Source organism: Melospiza georgiana, chromosome 21, assembly GCF_028018845.1.
Source record: "Melospiza georgiana isolate bMelGeo1 chromosome 21, bMelGeo1.pri, whole genome shotgun sequence".
In the NCBI taxonomy this organism is placed as follows: Eukaryota; Metazoa; Chordata; class Aves; order Passeriformes; family Passerellidae; genus Melospiza; species Melospiza georgiana.
The window spans coordinates 7,273,718-7,294,944 of NC_080450.1; the positions used below are offsets into that span (position 1 = coordinate 7,273,718).

At 41.4% G+C, this 21,227-nt stretch overlaps 1 protein-coding gene across 2 annotated transcripts in view; it reads left to right on the plus strand.

Moving 5' to 3' along the window:
- The first annotated feature begins 15,493 nt into the window (after nucleotides 1-15,493).
- Nucleotides 15,494-21,227, plus strand: part of B3GNTL1 (UDP-GlcNAc:betaGal beta-1,3-N-acetylglucosaminyltransferase like 1) — a 105,419-nt gene continuing 99,685 nt past the window's right edge. For both annotated transcript variants that reach the window (XM_058038847.1, XM_058038848.1), the window contains exons 1-3: nucleotides 15,494-15,563; nucleotides 19,022-19,138; nucleotides 19,239-19,338. In XM_058038847.1, coding sequence (XP_057894830.1) covers nucleotides 15,513-15,563; nucleotides 19,022-19,138; nucleotides 19,239-19,338 — 268 coding nt within the window. In that variant the 5' untranslated portion in view covers nucleotides 15,494-15,512. The remainder of the gene's footprint in view (nucleotides 15,564-19,021; nucleotides 19,139-19,238; nucleotides 19,339-21,227) is intronic.

Here is a 21,227-nt window from a genome sequence, read left to right on the forward strand (position 1 = left end):
GTTTGGTAAATTACAGGTACTGTGTTCTGTTGATTATGAAGTATTAACATAATTACAGTAATTCCGCCCAATGATGCAATGCATGTAAACATGTAATTAGCACGGAGGGACAACACTGAGCAAAGTGATGACAACATGCAATAATGCAAAACGCCTTTTTCTCCCAGTCATGTGCAGGGATGCAGGCTTTAGAGCTCAGTGCGTTGATTATTTCTTTAGAAGGAGGTTTTGTTAGAATGTTTTGCTTCCTTCCCTCACACTGGAAAGAAAAGCATACAGAGAAAACACCGTATTGCTTTATTCCTCAGAGTGTTTATATGTGCAACCCCCTGCATGCCCCCCAACCTACTGTATCTGATTTCCTTTGCAATATTCGAACTCCCTGCATTTGATAAAACAAACAAGTGCCCAGGCAGCTCACATTACTCCCTGGAACTTTTGAAACTGCCTGAAAACTGTGAACTTTTTAAGATAGGGAACAGAGTGTGCTGTTTTGCAGTGGCTACTACCTCTGCCTTTTATTCCCCCCTCCTTTTAACTCAGAGAAAGCGGTGGCATTTAGTCCTCGGGACCCAGAAAAGCAACACGGGGACTTTGAAAGCCCCTCCTGTCCTCCACGCCTTCCTGATGCTGACACAGTTTTCATCCCCCGAGCCTTACAAGTGAGCAAAGCCCGGGCTGGTGGCTGCAGAGCCAAGGGCTGTGGGTGCAGAGCCAGGGATCGTGGCTGGGGAGCAAGGCCCAGGTTGAGCCTCCCCCAGTTCAAAAGTGAGGGGCAGCAGGAGATAGGGAACCTCTGCAGCGAAGGGGGCTGCTTGCTCTGCTCATTTGCATCTCAATCCCTACAATGCTCTTCCGGCTACTCACAGCTATTCCATAGTAGTGCTCTTGGCTGAGATCTGGGAACACGCTCAAAGGGTGAGGCAGCTTTTGGATGCACTGAGCTGTTTTCTGTTTGAGCTGTGAAAAGCAAACATCTTTTCAAGAGAGAACATTCTGAACAGTAATTTTTTTTTTCTTTTTCATTTACGATTCAGAAAGAGCAGAACTTCACTGAAATCTTGGGAGGAAAATATTGTATAATGTCGAATGGAAATATAAATCTTCTGCAGCAAAGGCTTCACTTAAACTCCTCTGAAAACAGAAGTCACTGAGTAACTACTCTGACCTAATGTGGCAGGACTGGAGATACAGGTTCTGGAAACAGCTCCCTACACTCAAACACTTGAACCCCAATAAAGCTCCACGGCTCTCCTCAAGGAGCAACTCAAAGATGAGACTCTACACAGTCACTTCAGACACTTCCTTCTAAATTCACTTTAAATATTTGCTTGTCGCGGCTACCGACCCAGGCACAAACAGCAGCGATTTTAAAGGACTTTTAAGGATTTTAAAGAGCAGGAGGAGAACCTATTAAAGGAGAGATGACTCATTTTCCTCAGTACTCAAAACCACAGATTTGAGGAAAGCAAAATCAAGTAGTGATTACAGATGGGCTCAAGCTCAGGTCTGGATTTAAATTTTCTTCAAAGCATGGCTGTGTTTACATTATTGGGGACAAACCCCCCCTGCCAAGTTGGGACCCTGCTGGAAGGCACAGGAAGGGCACCTTCAGATGCTGCATTTGGGGTTAAGCACATCTCAGCTGAACATTCAAAGCTGCTTTAAACACTGCGGCAGAGCTAATCTGTTGAAAGGTCTCACTCTGCCTTGCTGTCCCCATGGGAATACATTTGGGAGAACTGTGAGCTCCTGTGAGCTGTGCTGGTCACTGCCCAGCCTTGTGCTGGTTTCACTACGTGTCCCTGTTTTGCAATTTCCAGGCAGCCCCCTCTCAGCTGATTTATTGTCACGCTACTCAGTTTGCAGGAGGGGAATCAGGTCCTGTGCTCACAGAGCAGACCCAAGGGCTGGTGCCTGGTGTGCAGCCCCTCGCTGCCTGCCAGCAAGGGAAATCTGAAACTTTGAAGGAGGAGGGGGAAGGAGGAGAAGCAGGGCATTTTCTGGAAAGGCAAAGCCATAGCTAAATAGCATGCATGGCAAAGCAGGAGGGAAAGAGAGTGGTCTAAGAATTCAAACAAGCCACAGAGAGGACAATAGACAATGAATACAGGAGCAATAGGAAATAAATAGAATTTGTAAGGTAAATCCAGTGGACAGACAGGAGTGAGCAGAGTAACAAAACAGGGAGAGGTTCAGCAGCTGAATGGACAGTGGGAAACCTTTGTGTGTGGTGAGGGGGGACCGTGTTACTTGCTCTCATGAAATTAAAATCAGTGAAGAAAATACACTCATCCATAATTGCACCCTCCTGCTCACTCCTGCCTGCTTCTGTAGCCTTAATATCCGAGCACAATTCCCACTAAGCCTAAACCACTACATCACATCTTGCTTTTCTTGTTTTGTTTCGAAGGGAAAAGTTTTGGCCTCTGGAATGCAACTCAAAACAACAGACATTTAAAGAAAAATAAGTAAATCTTTCTCAAAAGAAGCTGCTGTTAGGGCATGCCTGAAATCCAGCTGCAGGACAGCAGCATTTCTGATTAAATAATGTTAATTTAAAGACTGCATTTTAAAGAGTGAGGCAGCATTAAAGAAGAGTTGGGAGAGGGGGTGGGGAGCAGGGCTGCCCCTCTGCCTTGGACACACACAGGCAGCTCTGACACAAACAGCTCCCCCTGAACTGGCAGCTCCTGCTGCACTCACACCCAGCTTCCTCCTCTGGCTGTTTGCATTGGGATCCCAACCAGCTCCCACCCAAACCAATGGATTTTGCTGCAGGCATGAAAGAGAGATATTTTATTATCAGATACCTACTTAGTTATTGTCAGGTACTTAATTGTCAGATAAACAAATAAAAAAAAAAAAAAACAACTTTGGGAATAAAAAATCATTATACAATGCAACAGCAAAATAAATTAAAAAAAAAAAAACGGCCCAGAAAAAGAGATGCTCAGACTTGTGATGTGGCCAAACCAGTAGGTGTACCTAGAGTTACACCTATGGGTAACACTCTCTGCACAGCACTGTGCAAACAGGGACGAACACTGCAGCCAGGGAGGTTCACTTCCCAAGAATAATTCAACATTTGAGGCAAATCAGCGGTGTGGCCAATTGTAACTTCTATTTTTTAATAAAATAATACATTTACATTTCCCTTTCTCTTCAAGGCCTTTATTTTGATCTCCCAGGTATGAAGCAGGGTAGGACACAGGACTAACACCAACCTTTGAGCAGGGAGGTCAGGTGTGCTGCCCTGCCCTGTGCCCCAGGGCAAAGCCCCTCTGCAGGATGGGGTAACTCAGCCCAGCCCAGGCCATCCCTGCCTCTCCATGCTGGCTGCAGAGCAGCACTGCACTCCTGCCTACACCATTCCTGATTTAAATACCTCATCCAGGTAAAATACATCCATTGGGAAGGCTGAGCAAGGCAGATTTTTGGCCAAGAGGTCTAAGGTGGAGTAAAGATTAAAACCTATGTTTTGGGATAGAGCTAAACCCAGGCTTTGTCATATTAAGGACAAGTCTCCCAAACCACACAGCTTGGTTTGGATCAAGCCATGAGCCACAGCACCATGGTAGCAATGGTTTTGGGGCTTTTCTCTCACTATTTCCCCACTCCCAACACCTTGAACTGTTAAGCAACCCAGCCTGTGCAGACAGGAATTTGCATTTTACTCTTTGCACATCAAACTCAAAAGCAATGAAGGGAATGATGTCTGGATCCAAGCAGCCTATTGAGAGGATCAAGAAGGTAACACAAAGAACAAAAGATGGCTCAGAAACAGCTCATTCCCACCCCACACTGCAAGGCTGGGACTGGGGACCCAGGCAGAGGATTTAGTGCCTAAGCCCAGAGACCCCTCTTGGGTGCAGGCAGCAACTCCTGCTTGCATGCCTGAGTCTGGTAAAGCTGAAGCCAAAACCAAAAACCTCTGAAGAGGCCTCAGCATATTGTTGTTTTGGGGATAGTCCCGTGCATTTCATCCACAAGCATTAGTGTTTTCTTTTCATTTCACAATAACCTAGGTATTTAAAATGTCTGCCAAGAAGTACTCAGAAAACAGCATTTAGTCTGAGGACTCTTCAAGAGGACCAGTTGCTTGTTTCTACCACTTAATAAACATTAATTTCCTGTTTTAGAAAACATAATTTATGCCACTGGTGAAGCTGATATTAATCATGATGCTTATCTCTCGGCTGGCTTAATTTTTCATTTTCTTCAGCTCCTCCAGCCTGTCTCCATTCTGCAACCTGTAGGCTCAGCCTGTGCAATCAGTTTTTCAAAAGCATTCAACAATTTCCAGTACATGGAGGGAGAATATGACAGCAGAGGACACAGGTCCAAATCCATTAGCAGTCACTTCTTTTAATAAAAACAAAGCTAAAGAGAATATTTGTAACACTGATCAGAAAACAAGAATATATTTTCCTTTCTGCTTCAGAATTTGGACAAAACTGGTGCAAGTTACTCTAAACAAATGCAGCCCCTGCCAGGATAAACAAACATTTCTGCAGTGTTGCTTGCTACATGCCTGTCAAGAAATAGACACTGACATGCATTTTAATGCAACTCTCCTACAAATTGTGAAAAAATAACTGTGCACTGGGTATCCATTGCTAGGTTACCAGAAGGAGGGTGAATATTTTTGCAGACTTGATGAAGTAGCAAGGTAAATAATTCAACTTAATAAATTTCAAATTTCACACTTAATTTGCAACAGCAGGTCTTTTCAGAGACCAGATCCACCTCAGATCTGATGACAGGGATTTTTTAGAGCTGACAAGGTCCCATGAGGCAGATTTGGTCCATGGAGTAGTTTTTGCAAGCCAAATTTCACCCTAAATTCAATGACAGTTTTTGTAGGAAAAGGGCAGCAAGGTTTGTCCAGTTGCATTTTCACTCCTTCTTAAATTCAATCCCCACTACATGAGTGATGTCTTACCAAATATTTGCAGCATTACCAGAGAAAAAAATGCAAAGAGCTCTGTGTAGGTACGCAGCCTGTCTGTCTGTCTGTCTGCACAGTGATCCTGTCAGCAGCATTCTGGGAGGAACAGCACTAACTCTGGTTAAAGCAGATCAGGGATTGTGTAACTAATCCATAAATTCTGACATTATTACATATTTGCTTAAGGAAAAACAATGGATCTGACAATGAAATGAGATCTGTGCTGCTCCACAAGCAGGGTCCTTTGTGCTGCTCTGAGGCAGTATTTGCAGGGCAGATGTATCTGCAGGGGATAAAGGGCCCTGCTTCACCTGCTCCCTTTTAGCACCACAAGCAAGAAAACTCCTCAAAGGAGACCCAAAGCTCAAATGAGACTGTCAGTTTTGCAAACTCTGCTGAAAGAGACTCTAATTTATTTCCTTTTTCTTTGGTTCAAAGCATGTGTTGACTATCATGGCTTTATTAGGTCAGATTACACTCTCATTTGGGTGCCAACAAATCTGACCAGAGATGCTCCCCTGATTGAAGTACTGGACTGAGGAAAAGGAAAATTAGGTTTTCTGTCAAAGTCCTCTCTCAGTTCCTTGCGTGACCTGCTGAAAATAATTTGTCTATATTATGATGCTGAATTTAGTTGATGAGGAGCTCTGAAAATCCATTGACACAGATTCATGGTACTCTGCCAATTTACTGTCGTGAGATCAGTGACAAAAACAAAACAACATGAAAGCCTGAAGGTGTGGTAACATCTAAAATGATCTAACAAAACTAACAGTGAGGACTAGAAAATCAGGAAGTGCTTTTACTCAGAAACACCATCAAGCCAGAATAGATAAAAATATTTTTAGAAGATGCCATGGTCACCCAAACTCTTTTTTTTTAATGCTTTTAAAAGAAGTCCTTGAAGCAGTACCTAAGTATGAAATCTAGACTCTGCTATCTTGGTCATATATTTGTCTATGTATCTTCTGCTTTCTCTTGCAGAATTCTGACTTGAATTTAATCCATTCAAGAGTAAAATGACCAGTGTAAATCTTTGAAGGAAAGGGAATCCTCCCTACTGCTGAATGTTGTGCTCCCAAGAAGAACTGGAGGAGGTCTCTTGTAACATCTCAGATTTTCTCATCCTCTCTCATGCTGGCATGTTTGGTTGGGCCTTATGTGGACCCAAATGGTTGAATGAGCAGGAAAATCTGAGTCTGTACTTCCCTGACACAACTGTCCTGCAGAACCTGGCATGTGACCCAAGCAGATTCCTGGAGATCTCATTCATATTTGGATCAGATTCTAGTTTGAAATTATCACTCATTTAGACTGAAAGAATCAGAATATTTTCTTCCATGCTGGAAGACATATCTCTTTCCCATTTATAGTCACATTTTTCTCTATGCTGGACCATTTCAAGGAAAAAAAAAGAAAAAACAAAAAAGTAGAACTAACCCACATGGTTGATGATCTATTTATCTCTGGTTCTATTTCATTTCATGCCTCTCTCACTTCACAGCACTACAACCTTTTTGAATTGCCCTGTGTGATATCCACTCCTCCTTGTTGACCATTGCTCACTCATTCATTGCTTGTTGGATCAGCTGGGCACTTGCACAATCAAGGCTTTGTTATGTTTTCAGACAGGCTGCAGGTCACAATATTGAAGCAGCACAAGGACTGTTTCCTCTCCTGGTATTCTTCTTCTCTGTTTTTTTAGGAAGACACTATCCTAAACACATGAAAAAGAATACAAAGTAGTTATGACAACAAATACTACAACAGCTCCCATTTAATTTGCTACACAAAGTCTGTTTTTCCCTTTGTCATAAAAGAGTGAAATAATCAAAAGTCTGAAGAGTTTTGTAAGTTGGTCAACTGAGAAACAAGAATTTCCTTCTTTGAAAAGTGCAGCAGAACTCAGGTTTATTTAATCAATCAGTGGATGATAGCTGGTGATTCCACAGTTAGTGGGGACCCTGGAAGAGCTGCTCTCTCCACCAGTTAATTGGCCCAAACAAAATGGAATGGACTTTTCTAACTAATAAGCACTGACAGTAATGAACAGCAACTGCAGGGATGGTGGGAAGATAAAGGAATGCACATACCAAGGCTCTGCAACAGGAGGAAATGTCAAAGTTCAAGTTTACGTGCACAATAACCACAACGGTCACATGGGCTGTCAGCTGCATAAATAATCTGAGAGCCCAAGAGGAGGACACTGACCAACACAACTTTCTACACTTGGAGGTTCTAAAACAAAATGAAACTTCCCATTTGAACATAGAGATATCCCAGGATTTAAATACCTGCAGGGTTTGCTTCTAGGCCAGTGCTCTCAGTGGAGCTGGACACTTGCTTTTCCTTGAACTCTTTACAGGCCCAGTGCTGGGCAGAGCAAAAGCAGCAATGTTAGCAAAAAGGTATTTTTAGTTGTTTTCACTTGAAGTCAAAAGAGGATCTTGAATTCCCAGCTGGTGAAATTAAATTTCTTTCTCTTGTGGTTAAAAAAAAAAAAAAATTAAAAATAGTACCTTGTTTGGGAAGGGAAAGTTTAGATGGAAGTTAAGTATGTGGGTTCATTATGGAAAGAATAAGAAGTAGATGAGTAAGGATTTTGCCACAGGGAGGGAGATGCAGAGTCTTTTGTGCATGGTAGTTTATTGCAGGCTCTAATGGCATCAGGATGACGTTACCAGGGAGCCTCTACACAATGAAATAATTTACTGTCACCTCTTATATCCTGCTAGCACAGCAATGTAGTCTCCACAGACCTGCTCCTAAAACGTTTTTGATAGCCAAATTCTATCTGTAATGTCACAGATGTCATAACCTTATCTCAAAAAACTCTAAACTTGACACAATTGTCAGTTTATTCACACAAAATTATTGTGATCCTTTGAAAAGATCACTGTACAGACAGATTTGCTCAAGTCCTTCACTTTCACTCCCAGGTACCACTGCTGGCAGCCCCCATCAGTCCCTAAAGCTGCACAAATCTGTGGCTCCTCCTCAGCTCCCCTCAACCCAGGGAGAAGAAGCAGAGATGAGCAGTCCTGTGGGAATCCTTAAAATCAGAGGGTTTTGGGAATGCTGCAAAAGGCAGGCCTCAGAGACAGCAGAACTGTGATTAGTGCTAAGCAGTAGCCATGAGATTGGTCAGCAGAAAAGCTATATAAGAAGTAGAAAAGTAATGGCCAATAAATCAATTGTCTGTGTATTAATGCTTGCCTAGAATAATTTCATAAACTGCAGGAAAATTTATCTAGTGAGATATTAGGGAGTTCTAAGCTTAATAATGGAGCTCTGTGCATTGTGTTTTAAGGCTCACAAGCAGGTATTGCATTTAAATAAGCAAGCATTGTTTAACCAAAGGTACCTGTGCTTATAGTGGTTGGATGGAACTGCTGTCAATGTGCTTTTGCTTTGTGTGATTGGTCTTTTAAAGTTTTTTACTTTTAAAGTAAGTTGTAACATTAAGTTCTTTGTCTGCTGCCTGGGATGTGAGCTGGTGGCATCTTCCCATTGTCACAACCATGGAATGAGACTGATGCTGGAAAATAAATCAGCTCAAGGCACGTTCCCAGCAGTCCTGTCCTGTTGGGAATTTGTACACAGTCCCAAGGGCCTGGGGGAGTCACTGCCCCCCACCCTTCCCCAGCTGGGCTCAGTGTCCAACACCAGCATGTCCCCACTGGATCCCCATGTGACAGATGATGCCACCCTGGGCTGTGTCCCTGCCCTTCCCCAGCCCCGGAGCTGCAGGCACTGCTGGATAAGATAATCACAAACCATCACAGATCCATCTGCACAGCTCATGGGCTCCTTTCCTCAGAGAGCTGCACATCCTCAGGTTAGCACCACAGGCTGTCCAAAGGCCCTCCTGGCCTTGAGAAGGGTTACATTCAGCAAAGAGGAATATAAAGACAGAGTAACAGTTTTTCACTGAAAGGGAAGAGTTTCCTGTCTCTGCTCTGCTCACATCTGGTCAATTTTCTGACAAGAATTACATCTTTGCTACTCTTTTACAGCACACAGACAGAACAGCTGTAAGGGAGTGAGCTGCTCTCTTACTGCCCTTTGTATTATCAGCACTATTTTTAGCATGAACAAAGCTGTTAAATCTGTATTACTGAAGATGCATGAACCTGAAAACTTTTAATTTCATAACCCAGGGTGAGTGTGATGAACTGGCATTTACAGGAAAATGCAGAACAGTCTTGGCTTGAAAATTAAACAAAACTGAAACCGAATTAGTCACAATAAACTGTAATTTAAGATCCACTTTTCAGAGCAGGTCAACATTTAAAGGAGATATTAAAAGATATAATAAGACATAATAAAATGTCTTTTATGGGGTAGTATAAAGATTTAAAGAACCTACTGGATTCTGTTTTCAATGAAGATATATTAAGTAAATGTTGCTGTATTCTCTAGAGCTATACAATTCTTGTATCTTTCCTTCAGATGCCTTTGGCTAATTCATAATTCAAAATGTTACTCATTTCTTTTCCTGTGTGTCATATAAAGATCTGCATCCAATACATTGTCTGTGGATCTCTTCTATTATACAAATCCCAGTTCCTGTTATGTATACATTCCTTTGGAGGGATATGATTTATTTCTTTAAGCACTTTCCCATCTTAAAATGTCAGATGCTTCCTGTACTTAAATACAAAGAAGTTTAGTCTCCCAAAGGTACAGAAGTTCAACAAAATTCTGTCTGTGGATAGTATGAACTTACCAGGGAATTTCTGGGAAATAGATACTTCTACCTACTTTCCTCAGCTCCTCAGAATAACTTGATTTTGCAAGTGTTTAACAATTCAGTCATGAAGAAGATCAGAGGCATGGTTTTGAAAAACTAAGGACCTAAACTGAACCCAGGAAAGGTGAAAGGTTTGCTCTTCTTCAAGTAGAAGCATTGATTCTCCAGGGTTATCAGTGGTGGCACACAGGAAAATGGGAATTCAAGGCCACCCTTTATCTCATTCCATTATCTGAATCTTGCTATCTTTTGTAAATAAGAACCTTTTCCCTCCAAATAACTTACTTATAAAGCTTTTTTTGGGTATGTAAGGAAAATGCCTTTATTACTTTACTGAGTTTCACATTGGTTTCTTAATAGCAAACCCAAACTATATTAACTGAGGTGGTAAGACCATAATCACATGCCTATCACTGGATCCTCCAAGAGATTTCACAAGCTAAAATGTAAATTTACTTCTTTTACTCTATTTTAAAAATACTGCATTATTTAAAACCATTCCTTTAGGAAACGATTACCAAATTGAAATCTAACTTTGCATAATATTGCTCAAATATTAAAGCCCTTGGCAAAGAAAAACCTGCACTAATCTGCTTCAGTTCTTTGGAAGTGCCTCTCACTTGTCACTACCTCATTTCCTGCAGTTTTAATGCCACAAAATCATTCTAAATATAAAGGCACACTCTGAGCTGGAGCAGGGAGGAGAGTGGCTTGAGCAGAACAGGGAACCTGCAGAACATCACACTGCCATGGCCCAGCAGTCAGGGCACAAGGGGTGGGATGACTGGTGGTCAAGGAGAGTGTATGTTTGGAGGTGTGGGCTGGTACTGAAATGAAAAGGATCTTTCTATTTCACCCACAAAGCTACCCAAGTCCAGTACTGCAGCTAACAGAATATTTGTGGTATTTACTGCCTCATCAAAACAACCACCGGCTTCTTCAGGTTGACTCATTTGAAAAGGAGAAAGAAGAAACAAGCAACATCCTTTCTAAGCACAGCTAATGTTTCAGAGAAAGAAATGTATCACACAACGTTTCTTCTCTAAGGAGCACCAGCATTTCTCAGTGAGGTTACCCAAACTCAATATGTCTAAATTGTAAGAGCAATTAGGCCTGTAATTTCAGCTGAGCATTTGAAGTCCTGAGTACACAGGGAAATTGGCCCAAATAACTATTAGGTACTAGTCCCTGCTAGTCATAAATGCTCTGAAGGCCAAAGGAAGGCATTAGCAGCCCTTGTGCAACTCCCTTAACAGGGTGTACACATGTAACTAATTGGAAACCAGTAAACAATCCTGGCATTGAGGCCCAAAGCAGATAATCTCACTCACACTACTTCAGTCATTTTCTTCTCATGTGGCTGACTGGAATAAAACTGCTAAAATACTGTTTCCCTCATGCAGAAAAAGATCTAGGGGATATAATAGATCACAAGCTGATTAGGAGTTAACAGTGTCAAGCCATTGTGAAAAAGGCAAACACTGCACTAAGCTGTGCAAACAGGAGTATGGCTTGCAAGACATGAGAAGTAATCCTGCTCTGGTCCAGCCCCAGCAGGAGCACCAGGACTGGTGCTGGGGCTTATTCTCCAACAGAGATGCAAAGTGCACAGAGAGCATCCAAAACAGAGCCAGGAGAATAAACAAAGGTCGAAAACATCACTGAATAAATCAGAAGTCTCAACAGAAGCGTGGGATGGGAGGGAAACTCAACAGCAATTTGAAAATTCGTAAAATCATAAATTCATAAAGGGCTTGCAGGCTGGGGAAGGACTAAAGGATTTGTGGTGGAATTTGCAAGCCTCCTCAGGCAAAGAAAGGGTTAACAGAGGCATTAGCAAGAAAGCAGCTGAGAAGGCACACAGCTGCAGGGGATAAAGCCACTGGGAGAGGGCTATCAGGGGACCCCTGCAGGAGGGGGCTGAGCAGCCTCCTGGGTGGAGATACAGGCTGAGGGGATGGGGGCCTGTGTCCTTTCTGAGAGATTCCAGCCTTATCTTTGGGCAGGTTACTGGCCTCCTTGGTGGAATTTAGTCAGGGTGTTTGATTATAAAATCTTTTTTTAGGCCTGCAAAAAAGCAGAGTAGGGTGGTAAGGATCTTGTTTTCTTTTTAATGGCCCAGTAAAACTTTTCACATCTAGTCTAAAATGCAGACAAAGTGCCAAATCTACTAAGTTAGGAGCAAAGTAGGATAATTCTTGCCTGAGGTAAAATTTTAAGATGCTGTTACTAAGAGGATTCAAAGTGAGGAGCTGTACCTTGGGAGCTGAACACTATGGAGGGGGAGAGAGAGAACAAGCAAAAAGCATCTGTATAAAAGGGATAAGTTATGCTATAGGCTCTGCCTCAACAGCTCTAAAACTCAGGAGATCACAGAAGTCTGCATCTTTTAGCCAGAGGGAAAAGATCTTAGCCAGCCAAATTTCAGTGGGCTTAGAAAGTGCTGCAATATCTAAGCTGGATATTAAGAAATTCTTTCTATGGGCAAAGAGAGCAAGGGCTGCAGTAAACTGGCTGAGGATGTTAGGAAGCCCCACGGACCAGTGGGTGTTTGTGAGCTGAGCCTGTCTCAGGATGCCAGGACTAGATGAGCTTCTCATGTCCCCTTCTGCTGTTTTGTACTGTAATGAGAAATACTGCCCCCCCTCTTCTCTTGCCACTCAACTGTGACATTTTATGAAAATAACAGAGCATTTTTGGAAGCTCAAAGCATTTTTTGAATAGAAGTGGTTTCAAAACTTGCTCAGAGCTGAATTTTTTACCTACTCAGTTGAATGATCCTTTCAACATAGTGAGTTCTGGAAATACTTCAGTACTAGAGGTTGTAACTTCAGTGACAAATGTGTTAAAAGAACACTCTATACTCACTCATTCTGTCTTTCCAATAAAGATACAACCAAATTAAGTTGCTCACATGCTCCACAACACAACAGATTTGTTTGTACAGATGCATTTTTACCACCCCAGTTACCATTTCAGCTTTTCAAAAAGAAACTAAACCCAAGGCTACTTGGCCTCAATAACCCCACTGATAGCCTACACAAGCAGTCTTGCTTTATCTTCTTTTAAACTCCAGTGAAATCAGCTGAGATCTGCCCTCACAAGTCAATATGTCCATGTTGTTCATACTGTGAGTCTGTGTCATTTTAGAAATGACAGTTATATGTAAAAAAAAAAATAAAAAATCAAAAACAACTTTCTAGATATTATGTTTTTCCGTTAAGATGAGGAAAATTTCTATTTGATAACTAAAGCCTCCAGAAACTGCAAATCTTAGTTTCACAGTAATTCTCGTCAAAAGATTATTTTGTCACAAATAAAAGCTAATCATTAATTTGATAAGCAATGTCTGAGTTTGCAATGCTTTTAGCTGTGAGGAGTACTTTGTGAGCTGCCCCCATCACTGTGAAACATCTTTAACACAGAGCAACTGGAAGTAGAACTAGGACCAAACCATCTTTGCTTGCTTTTTAATGAGTTTGTTGTGACAGTGTTGGGAGATCTCTTTCTACTCTGCCCCACATGAAAGTGGAATGGGCAATGAAACAGTTGACTGTATTTTGGAAACTATTTCGTTCCCCAAGTTGCCCAAGGACACAGAAATGCCTGCTGGAATTTCAAAAGCCAGTAGGTAAGAGCTCTCACAATGGGTGTTAGCTGCCTAGGTTGCCCTGACAATCCCACTGAATAGGTTCCACATGCTTATGGGCCTTTAAATGTCTTTCCAAACCCACCCCAAACAAAAATTACATTCTAAGCAGAAATTTGTATTTAATTACTTTTTGTGGTCAGCTACATAATATAACTTCGAAAACATTTCTGGTGGGTTTGACTGGTTCTGTATTTTCCTCAGGGAAGGCAGCAAGGGCTTTGTCTGCATTTTGTTTCGCTTAATGAGGCGCTGTCCCTGACTGGGACTTTTGTTTGGTTTGGGGTGAGTAAAGCAATACTCTGCTACACTTTCCTAGATAAAGCAAGGCACGCAGGCAACATAACAGTGCCAGCAGCCTTTGTCGCCAGAAACAGGAATGATCATATTTAACAGTGCTGCTCATGGAGAGATTAAACTCGGGCTGGACAGTGAGAAGCTGTGCAGATAATTTGAAATAGATTCCGAGGGTGAATTACTGCTTGGCTGTTCTCCTCACCTCAGTTCTCAGATTTGTGTGCCAACCAACATTTTAAGATAACTCTGCTCTGTTTGCTCCTTGAATTGTCTGGCTGTTTAACAGGCTCTTCAAATAAACAAGGGATAATCTCAGGATTTTGCTTAACAAAGATTGCTTTGTGCAAATTTTAAAAATTCTGAATAGGTTGTTGTACAGGGCCTGGTGCTGCAATCCCTTTTAGCTGTGAATACTTCCACGGCAGTAAATGGTTGCACAACCATAATTTCAGTTAATAAATGATCAATAATACATTCCAGTATATTTTGAAATGCCTCCCAGTATCTGAAAGGGCCTACAAGGAAGTTGGAGAGGAAGTCTTTGTCAGGAACTGCTGTGACAAGACAAGGAGTAATGGGTACAAGTTGAAAGAGGGGAAAATCAAGTTAGATATCAGGAACAAATATTTTACTGTGAGGGTGGGGAGGCCCTGGCACAGGTTGCCCAGAGAAGCCGTGGCTGTCCCATCCATTGAAGTGTCCAAGGCCAGGCTGGACAGGGCTTGGAGCAGCCTGGGACAGTGGAAGGTGTCCCTGCCCATGGTAGGGGCTGGCACTGGATGATCTTCAAGGTCCATTCCATTCCAATCCCTTAACATTCCATGATTCTATGATAATGGCACCATTACCACCAGCAATTTTTCCTTTTGAAAGGTTATTAGAAAATTTTTTATTTAAAAAAAACCACAGTAGTTTGGGCCAAGAAAAGCCCAGACTGGAGAGATTAGAGAACATTGGCATTACCATTATCATTCTCCAGGAATATGTACAATGATCAGCTCCAAAGCGAAAAATATGTTTAAATTTCCACAAATTTCAGTTCAAGCAGGTTATACCTGTCACCATACCTCAGTGTGGTAAATAACTTTGAAAAAGCGTTGTAACACTGCTGAAAATGTACAGGTTTGAGCTTAGAGACCAGTTGGGGAAGCCCGGGCAGCATCAGTTGAAGAATCAGTGTGAGAGGGAAAATTTGTGCTAATGTCTTAACAAACAATTCGATAAGTAGGTGAGTATGAGTGAGTATGGGTGTAAACATCTTTGAAATGAGTCTTAATGTCTCTATTAACAAGTAGCAGGTTTGCTGCAGAGCTCAACTTGACTCCTGAAACCGACAAGGGTCGGCACAAGCCCGAACTTCAAAACTTTGGGGAAAGTGACATGTTTATGGTGGGGGGAAAACACGTGGCAGGCCATTGGGGACGGCTGTACCTTCCTAACCCCTCAGCACTGGGAAAGGCAAAGCGCAACAAGCGGCCGAGATTTGGGGATAAAAGGGAGAGAGAAAACCCCGCGGGCGTGTGGCCTCTCTCTTTATTTGAATAAAGTTGCAGGACTCCTCTGTCTGTTTTGTGAAAACTGGTTTTTCATAGCGTGATTTTCCATACGAGTGTCTTCACAGCCGGGGCTGAGGCCGCGGCCGGGTGCCCTCGCGGGGTGGGGCCGGGGCCGGTTGTGCCCTCGCGGGCTGGGGCCGGGGCCGGTTGTGCCCTCGCGGGCTGGGGCCGGGACCAGTTGTGCCCTCACGGGCTGGGGCCCGGGCCGGGGCTCAGCAGCCGCCGCCGCCAGCAGAGCCTCTTCCGGCCGCTCCAGCCTCCGTCTCTGTGGTTGTTCCTCCCGCTCCTCCCTGCGGGGCGGCGGCGATGGCGGAGCCGGGGAGCGCCGGCGGGAGCCCCGAGCCCCCCGTACAGGTGGTACGTGACAGGCGGGGCCGGGCCGGGGTGCCCGGGGCTGCGAGTGCCCGGGGCGGACACGGCGGCTCGGGCGGGGCCGGGGCTGGCCCCGGAGGGCTCGGTGCCGGCGCGTTCGGGTACACGGGGTTGGCAACGAAAGTCGTAAAATCTTCTACAACACTTCCTGTTTCTGTTACTTCCCGTACAAGTATATGTATATATTTATGTATACATATATATGTATATGTTCATATACATACACATACGTATATGTGCATGTATATGTTCATGTACATATATATATACATATACATATATATATGTACATGTACATGCATATATATGTGTATATATATAGTGTATATATACTATATAGATATAATTTTTAGATATGCGCACTTATCTATAAATAACACGCATAAATAAAGTTAAATATACAACATCTATCTCTATCTGTGCCTATATAGCTATATGCATAGAAATATAAAAATAGAGGAATATATATATATTACTTGTCTAGAATGTGTGGAGTTCAGGGAAAAACAGGTCATGTCTCCATGCTAAATATAGAAATATATGTAATACTTGTGTAGAATGTGTGGGGTTCAGGGAAGTCCAGGTAGTGTGACAATGCTCAAGTCCAGGTTTGATTCACAGCTCTGTTTCAAGTGTCACATTTGGCTCATAGGCTCTGTTGGATGCTGCTGTAAATCAGCCTCAGCTAATGAAATGGTAATGGTGACTCAGATCACTCAGATGATTTGTAATGCCAACAGCACATTAGCTGTTTGCAATTTATCTCCCAAATACTCAAAATTACTTTGAGGGAGCTTAACACCTCTGTAGTTCAGTTTTGGTAGCAGTCATCAAATACAGGAAGGGCTGCCACAAGGAGAACTAAAATAATCGTCTGTGCTGGAATTGGGAAGTAAGACTTGGCATAAACTAGCAAAAAACACTGGAAAAACCATTCTAGTTTTTTTTTTTATGCCTGCTTTTAGTGAGTGCCTTAGCAAGGTTGGTGTTTGACCCTGGAGAGGGTTTGTCAGCAATGCCAGAGCTGTGGTTGATCTTGTTTTGGGACAGGAGAAGCAGCCACAGTCTCTGGAGGTTACTGCCAGCTGGTATTATTGCCATGAGACTGTACCTGTAAGTGAAATAGTGTCCTGGTTCATGTTGTTCCCCTCTTGAAATGGTCCAAGGAGATTGAATGATTCTGATACAGCCACAGGACATTAAAAGCCAATTTATGACTGCCCAGTTGCAACTCTTAATCCAGGGTACAAACCTGGTAATGAACGAGGGAGAAATGAAAGTCTGGATTGTTGATTTATCCTCAAACTAAAACTAAACACAGAATACCAGTGAGCTGAGCAAAAATGGTGAAACTCTAGGATACATCAGCAATACTCTGAGGTGTTAATCCTATTGCTGAGTACAGTTATTTGTGTGGATTTGTTAATTTTTCAGGTTTTACACAGAAGTATCATCAGCACTTGAGCTCTGGGCCTTAGTTTGGCAGGTGTCCAGTTCTGCATGGTTCTGTGGAAGTAGAATTTGCTCACAGGAATGTGTTTAGGAGCATGTAAATACATTATGAGCAGTTCAATTCAGAGCACCTCAGTGCCATCAAGTATTTATGAGTTCTTTTATATGTGCTGCCCTCAAAGTACTTTTTTCTGCTTTCAGTTCAAACTAAACAGGGAGGTCAAACATCATCTTGCTGTTTTGCACTGCTGCCCTGACTTAAAACAGGAGTACACCACGGAAAAAAAGCAAAGAAGTTCCAGTTTTCAAACCAATGGCAAGCCAGTTGGTGATGGCTTAGTCAAATTTTTACTGAGTGAATCAGAAAACAAATTGAAAAATAACTGATTTTTCTGGATGTGCAAAACTGCACAAGTTTTTATTGTCATTGGAAGAATTGTGGAACACTTTTTTTTCTGAATGAATATGTTACATTGATTGGTATGGATGTGTAGGTTCATATTTTAATTGCCATGTCCACATAAAGAATATTAAAATCTTGAGTAAATTGAATATAGTATTTCAGAATCTCAGATTTTTGCTTTTATTTTAGTGTCTAAAATAAGTACTAGTTTGAGACAGTTCTGAAATAATCTTTTTTATCTGTATGTTGAAATTATTGGATAGTCAGTTTCACTTTTTTTTTTTGTTTCTCCCTGTTTTATTTATCTCTCTAAAACACAAATCAAAAGCCTACTTTGCTTAAAGATTTAGAGAGCTTTTGTCCTACTTCTTTTAAGAACTGTTCCGTCATCCTGCCAAAAATCAGTAGGTTCATTCATTTAGGTGTTTGCTATTTTATTTGGCTGTGAAATGTTGTTAATCATGTACCCTACACAGGACAGGGTTGTACCTGTGTGCACATCCTTCAGTGCCCAAAAATCTGCTTTCTGATGGGGGCACCTGTATTTGCACTTTGTACATGTGTTCACATGGCACTAAATTGTGAATAATTCCATCTCAGTATCCCAATGTTTTGTTTCTTAGGATTCTCTCCTGCTCACAATAGGAACAAATTCTCCTTTCTTCCAATTTGTGGTTACCCCAAATAATGAGGAGTTTAAGTTGTGTTTCTAGGGACTTCTTGAAATGTCCCATGAGACTATTTAGGAGTTACTCAGGTCCTTAAGTTCCCCATCTAAAAGTATTTTTAGCAGGTTCAGACTTGGCTCTCCCTTTTCAAACACAGCCAGGGTAGCACCAGGCTGATTTCTCAGGCACGTTGTGAAGGAAGTGTGTTCTCTTTTGAGACACTGAAAGAATTTTGGGAGTTGTTGGCTTTTTAGAGATAACTAGATCAGTGATGAGTAACTAGACTTGAACAGATAAAGCCCTCCTCTCTGGTTTCTAACCAATTTTCAAATCTTTCAGGTGTGTTTTCCTGCTGTGTGTGCCCCTCTGGAGCAAGGGGCTGCAGGAGGAAAGCTGGGATGGCAGAGTGTGGAGCTCCATCACAGATCAACTTCCAATGTGCTTTAGAGCAGTTGGAAGGTGGAATAAATGTTAAAATCTTGACTGCACCCTGAGGGTCCAGCTGCGTAATGAGCATCTCCAATTAGGCTTGAAGAGAAATTGATGAGTAAGATTTATTAATGGAGGACAAAAGTGAGGAGTGTCTCAAGAAATGCAGGAATACTAGAAATAGGTTAGGGTGGTGTTACAGATGTTTCATTTGTGGGTTTGCTTCAGTGGTCTCTCTTGTTTCCTTGGACTTCCACCAAAAACCATCTTGTGGAACTTAATTGAAAAAGAAGGTTGATAGAGAAGAAAGCAAATCATATATTTGTAAGAAAGTAAATGTTCCTCACCTACTTTTATATTTTTAAGGTGCATTTTTTGGTGAAAGTTAGTTTCAGAAGGATCTGCTACTTCTCCTTTTTACTAAATATACAATAAGTAAACAAAAATATGCTTCCTGACATGCATGTGGATCTCTGTTTGTTTTCTTGTAGTCTATCATTTTGCCTGTTCACAACAGTGAATGCTGGTTAGATGAATGCCTGAAGTCAGTTTGGGAACAAGATTTTAAAGGAACCATGGAGCTATCAATTTTTAATGATGCCAGTAAGGTGTGTTTCAGACTTCCTTTAAAATACTGTCTCTAAGAATTTTTGGTTGACTTCAACACACAAATTAAAATAGCTGCATCTATGTAATTATTTTTTCTAGGATGGTTCACCTGAAATAATTGAAAAATGGAAGATCAGGTTTGAAGAAGTTGGTGTTTCAGTAATCATTGGAACCAACAATTCCTCTCAGCCTCGAGGTGGTATGTAGTTTAATTTTGTGAGTTTGGTTCTTATTGCAGGCACTTTCTGATTTTGAGTTTGAAATGTGTCTTTGTAGTCATTTCCACTGCAATGGAAAAAACCCACATTGTTTTCTAGAGCTCTGTTTGAAAACTCGTTCCAATTTGAATTTGGCCCTGTTGCTTTGGGCTCTGTAGAATTTGTTTATATGTTCAAGGAAAGAAGAACTTGGCTAAGCACTTGTGTGCTCTACTCTGCAAAAGCAAAAGAATTTTGTTTAATTGTAGTATACACAATGTTGTTAATGCTTACAATTTTACTGTGGCTTTCTGATATCTGATTTATCTTCAGGAGATGGGTTTTAAGAAAAAAATATATTAAAAATTCCTTGCATAAGGATTTTAAAAGTAAATGCATATCTTTCAGGCCTGAAATAGAAAATAAATACCTTTTTGATGTTGCTTCAATGATCAAATAAAAACAGAGGTTTTATAAGTTTTGATGTGAGCTAAAAACTCTCACTAAAGTCCCAAGTATTCACTCAAAGAGCTAAACCAATATGTTTAGTGAGCTGTCAGACAGGTGTGTGATGTGATCCCCTATTCATTTGCATGCTAATATGAATTATCTCCCACTGCAGAAGATTACAAATAAATCTCTCTTTAAACAGATTTTCTTTTGCTTGCTTTGGTTGGTTTATGTTTGAGGGGTTTTAGCACAAAATCTCCCTAAAATGTAAAACAGAAATAAAAGTCAGTTGGTTTTTGGAGAAGCTGTTGTTGAGTGGCAGTAACGTTGGAAGATCACAAGGGAAGAACAATGTGCTCACAGTTTGTACTGGAGCTGTGTAACCAATGGTTCTGTCATCCTGGACTTTGTTTTAATGAGTAGACAGGTAGGAATTGTTGGTTCCAAGTTTGTGTCTTTGAAGTTATCTCTTAAAAGCCACACTTTGGGAACACTGTAACACAGAATTTGGACAGTTACTGTTTTTTCACTGCACGTCCTGTTTGAAGTGGAAAGAAACTCAGGCTCTTTAGAGTCTCCTCAAGATGATCTTCTTATGCAAAAGCCCACTTCTGTTCCAGAAAGTTTGCTTTTCATCCCCTGTTGAAACATGCAAATAAATTGGGAGTTTGTGCACTGAATTCATCTGCAACCTGGTAGAGGCCCCTGGCTTTATTTACTGTCATTTCTCCTGACTGTAGGCTTTACATCTGTTTTTAAATAGTTGTCAGACATAGCAATACTGAAGTAACACAGCATAACCCTTACTATAAATATTTTTAGTATTTTAATACCTTTAGCATGAACTGGTGTTGTTTTGACAGTGCAGCTTGTAATATTAGAACTATTGGGCTGGTAATGACAAAAGGCAGACAAGGTTTTTAGAGGGAATTTTTCTCTTTTGGGCAACTGATACAGCTGGAGTTGAGCAATGTCAAGAATTACTCATAATCCTGTAAATTTTTTCTTTTTTTTTGTCCCCCCTCTGCTATTGGGTGATCAGTCTCTTTTCAAAACTGACTTCTTTTACTGATCAAGAAACTGATCAAGAAATGAAGCAGGTTGCAATTTCCTAAATCAATGAATAATCCCAGAAGTTGTTAATTCTGTTACTTAAGATAGCTAGTAATGTTTCTACTAATCCTGTCATGTTGTGTAACATATTTTCCATTTTTATAAACATTTGCTATGTCTAAAATCTTGTTCCTACTCGAGTGTTGTATCAATTGTGTATAAACTAAATTTTAGTTTGCCAGAACACACAAGCAGGATGGTTTTTTTTTTTAAATTTTAGAATTCTGATGTCTGTTCACCTCTGCACTTCAGGAAACTGAACCTAAAACTGAGTTCCAGTTGTGAATTCCACTGTGCCATTAGGGATATGTCAGATTATTAAATTATT